The 4,259-nt window shown below is 38.6% G+C and overlaps 1 protein-coding gene across 1 annotated transcript; it reads left to right on the forward strand.

Moving 5' to 3' along the window:
- Positions 1-1,341: 1,341 nt before the first annotated feature.
- Positions 1,342-3,360, forward strand: LOC18046524 (ankyrin repeat-containing protein BDA1). The gene is made up of 3 exons (XM_006442390.2): positions 1,342-1,932; positions 2,427-2,617; positions 2,733-3,360. The coding sequence occupies exons 1-3, from the start codon at positions 1,342-1,344 to the stop codon at positions 3,358-3,360; spliced, it is 1,410 nt and encodes a 469-aa protein (XP_006442453.2).
- The last annotated feature ends 899 nt before the right edge of the window (positions 3,361-4,259 follow it).

The raw sequence follows: 4,259 nt of genomic DNA on the forward strand, positions 1-4,259 counted from the left end.
AGCTGGCGTTTGACTCCTGTATTTTGAGTGAGTTTGCCTTTGGGATCTCCTAAGAAAAGGAGGTTCATTTCTGGAAGTGAGGGGAGGAGCCGGTGGTGGTTGGTTGCTATTATCGTCAACCGGCTAGATAAGAATCGACTTGTCTCGAGTATTGGTTTCTTCCCCTTCTTCTAGTGAATGGAGGGGTGATTTTGCTACCTCACGGCAGCATTCATAGTCATTGATGCCACCATTGATTGCCATTTCTTTTTGCTCACTTATGGCATTAGGTGTGATTGAAGGTTGTTGAAGTTTCGAGAGGATAGCGGCAGTGGACAATGGTGGTTGGTTTGCATGGGGTTGGATTTGAGATGGAGGGTTTGCATGAGAGTGGTTTGGTTTGATTCGCGGTGATGGCAACTGGACGTCCGGTGGCGGTTCATTTGTGAATTTTGGGGGTCGTCTAAATGATTTCTTAGGAGGGTTCGAACTCCTAATAATTTGTTCTTCTGCAGAGAAGGTGTAGACTGGTGATGGCCGGTTGCCATCATCGGCGGCCGGAGAGGCCATTAAGGCCATTTAAGGCTTTTGAAGGGGGAAGGGGGAGACATGTAGTTGATATTAGCAATTAGATCAGTATATGGAAATTAACTATTTAAGAAGTTATATTTGTTTATTTAGTTGTTTTTATTTTATATTATTATTGGATAAAATATAATATAGTGTTAATGTAACTATATTTTAACTTATTTATTTACTAGTAAATACTAATATTATATTTACAAGTTTTATTTTTTAATTAAATAAATACTTTTTATTTTTTTGCGGATTCGCAGATTTTTGCGAATTTACAGAAGTAGATCCATATCCAATCCATCGATTGCGGATTATCAAATTTTCAATCCAATCCAATCAACGAATCGGATTTCTACGGATCAAACGGATTGAGCGGATCGGATTGGATTCTGAACACCTCTATATGAAGGACCACTGATATTGATGTTCATACATCTGAATCAATTTTCTTTACGAGGAGTCTACGTCATGATTTCTACGTCACGAATTCTCCAAAATATGATGTCTCTCACTCTTATTTAAGGCAAACCTCATAGAGGCAATCACAGAACATGAAGAAAATTAATTTTGTTCCTAGTCCTCACTATCTAAAAAGAATTTTCGTTGAAGCTATATATATATATATATTGAATCTTTTGAAAAAAATTGCTTCCTGAGCATATGATTTCTTGCTGGGTTTCTTCAATTGCTCTTCTTGTTCAGTTGTTAAAACTTTCCAGTTTCCTCTCTGTAGTACAAAGAATATTTGATCATTGAAGTGCCACCTTCGTAGTGTTAATTTCGGTGATGGAGTCCGCTGCTCAAGTGAGGGATGTCGATGCTTTGTATGAGCTAATTCGACATGATCGATATTTTTTGGACAACTTCGACGAGAAACCTTTTGTCGATACTCCTTTGCATGCTGCTGCAAGGGATGGAAATGTTGAATGGTCCATGGAGATTATCAGACTAAAGCCATCATTTGCCAGGAAGCTAAACCAAGATGGCTTCTCTCCGGTGCATTTAGCTTTGCAAAATGATCAAACTCAGTTAGTGCTTCAGCTGATAGATATTGATCCGGACCTTGTTCGTGTCCAAGGAAGAGAAGGCATCACTCCTTTGCATTTCGTGTCTGAAAAAGGAGAAATTCATCTGTTGAGGGAATTTTTGTCTACTTGTCCGAAATCTCTTGAAGATGTGACAAATAAAGGCGAGACTGCTCTTCATATTGCTTTGAAAAACGATAAGGTCGAAGCTTTTGATCAAGCCTTAACAACAGTACGACCACCGTGGCTTGGCCCTGAAGAAGCTCAACCATACAATCAAAGAATCCTCAACTTGAAGGATAGGGATGGCAACACTTTGTTACACATAGCAACATCCAAAAGTCAAGTCAAGGCAAGCTCGAATCCACACACATATATATAGAAATTTTTCAATGAGGTGCAGTCACCCTCATTTTTTTTAATGCAGACATGCTATTAAATTATGTGATTTAATAGAGTCAATTTTTAATTCATTATAAAGCTGTGTATTTTAATAGCATGCCTGCATATAGGTTAATAGAGTGTTCATATGAGAAAAAAAAAATGAGAGTGTTCACATTAGAGAATGACTATATTTATATATATAGTATCTAATTAATGACCTTATCTTCATTTTAACAAAGTAAAGATATCACAAATAAATAAATAAAAAGTAGTTTAACAAAGTAAGGATATCATTAACAAAAAAAAGCAGTTTTCAATATATTGAAATATGTGTTTTTTTTAATTTTATTTGCATTCTTATTTTATTAAAATTTCTCGTTAGGGAAGGACTATATGTATATGGTCACAAATAAAATTCAGTTGAATGATGTCTAAATTGATGAATTTGTTTATCCAAAGCAGATTGTAAGGTGTTTATTGAATTGCAAAGTTGATACAAATGCCCGGAATTCGGAAGGTTTGACACCTTTAGATATTTCATTACTTGATAAAACTAAATCAGAAAACCAAGAGATTGCGGCAATACTGCGGGAAGCTGGAGCACTAGAGGCAACTTCACTTCCTATTACCGACAAGGATAGACATTTATCGAGGTAACAGGAACACTGCTCTTTTACTAAATTACAGTCCATTTATCGATCATCTTTTTAAAAACAATATGGCATTTTCATACTATGTACATCTCAAAAAATGTTTAATGTCCTTCAGAAGTAAGGATCAGAGGCTGAACGAGGCTGCTCAAGCAGGAAATGTTGATGCCTTGTATGAATTAATATGGGAGGACGCATATCTTTTAGATCAGATAGACCAAGTACCATTCGTGGATACTCCTTTACATATAGCAGCATCAATGGGGCATATCAACTTTGCCCTGGAGATAATGAGGTTAAAGCCATCATTTGCGAGAAAGCAAAACCAATATGGATTTAGTCCCCTGCATCTTGCTTTGCAGAAGCAAAACCAATATGTACTTAGTGGCGAGGATCTTTTGCAGAAGAAACAGACCCAAATGGTGCTTCGGCTCATAGACGTGGACAGAAATCTTGTTCGTGTCCAAGGAAGGGAGGGTGTAACGCCTCTACACTATGTTGCTGAGAAAGGAAATGTCGATCTTCTATGCAAACTTCTAGCGGCTTGCCCTGAGTCCATCACAGAGGTGACAATCCGTAAAGAGACTGCTTTGCATGTTGCTGCAAAAAATGACCAGTTGGAGGCCGTTGAGTGCATGCTAGGATGGCTTCGATATGTCGACATGGAGGATATCCTTAACTGGACGGACGATGAAGGCAACACTTTATTGCATATCACAATCTCCAAAAGTCAAATAAAGGCATGAAATTTTTTTAAATTTTACTTCAGTTAGTCCCTATATTTTCATGATTATTAATTGCATGCATATATAAATATATACTTGCAGTTGGTGAGGCTACTAGTTAAAAGAGCACGTGATCAAATAAATGCCCGGAACTTAGACAATAAGACACCCATGGACATGGTAGAAGAACATTTGGGAGGGAAACCTGAATTTAAAGAAGTAACACGCATGGTGCGCAAAGCTGGCGGTAGACAAGGGTCCTCCCTTCCTGATGGGGATATTGCAGGTTACTTAAAACAAGGTTTGACATGGCGTCGAAACGTGATTTTGTTCCTTTACCGCTTATCACAGCACATTACGGATGAAAATCGAAGCGCACTACTTGTGGTTGCTGTATTAATAGCGACAGCCACATTCCAAGCAGCGCTTACCCCGGCTGACGATCTTCAGGGAAATAAGTCAACTGGAACCCCCAACTCTATTGCCACTAATGGATCACACTCACCATCGACATCGGCATCGGCATCAGCATGGGCATATGTAACACCATCAGGAAGAGCAAATTCAACCGCCATTTCTCGGGGCAATGGAACCAGCAGCAGCATCCCAACAAGTGACAAGATTCTATTCGCTCCGGGGCAATTTTATGGCGATGCCATCAGTGATATGATCTCCACACTTTTCGCATTTTCAAATATTTCAGCCTTTTGTATAGCTATGCTGGTGATTAATTATAACCTCCCGTGTGGCTCTACTCTGGTATATCCTCTTGTTATTTGCTTTTGCCTGTTAGTGGTTGGCAGAACCCCGGTGTCGCTACTTGCCTCACTTTTAATGTTTATCGTCTTTCGGATTTTTTTATTTGTACAACTGGACTTCTCCAAGATTCGATTTAGACGAAGCTTCTGGACTACACAAGT

The sequence above is a fragment of the Citrus clementina genome, unplaced genomic scaffold (assembly GCF_000493195.1).
Source record: "Citrus clementina cultivar Clemenules unplaced genomic scaffold, Citrus_clementina_v1.0 scaffold_3, whole genome shotgun sequence".
In the NCBI taxonomy this organism is placed as follows: Eukaryota; Viridiplantae; Streptophyta; class Magnoliopsida; order Sapindales; family Rutaceae; genus Citrus; species Citrus x clementina.

What these genes read in the sequence shown, in the direction of transcription:
- LOC18046524 (XM_006442390.2), top strand. Translation starts at nt 1,342, where the DNA reads ATGGAGTCCGCTGCTCAAGTGAGGGATGTCGATGCTTTGTATGAGCTA. An exon ending in CATCCAAAAGTCAAGTCAAG is followed by an intron (nt 1,933 to 2,426) that starts GCAAGCTCGAAT and finishes TATCCAAAGCAG; the next exon opens with ATTGTAAGGTGTTTATTGAA. An exon ending in AAGGATAGACATTTATCGAG is followed by an intron (nt 2,618 to 2,732) that starts GTAACAGGAACA and finishes AATGTCCTTCAG; the next exon opens with AAGTAAGGATCAGAGGCTGA.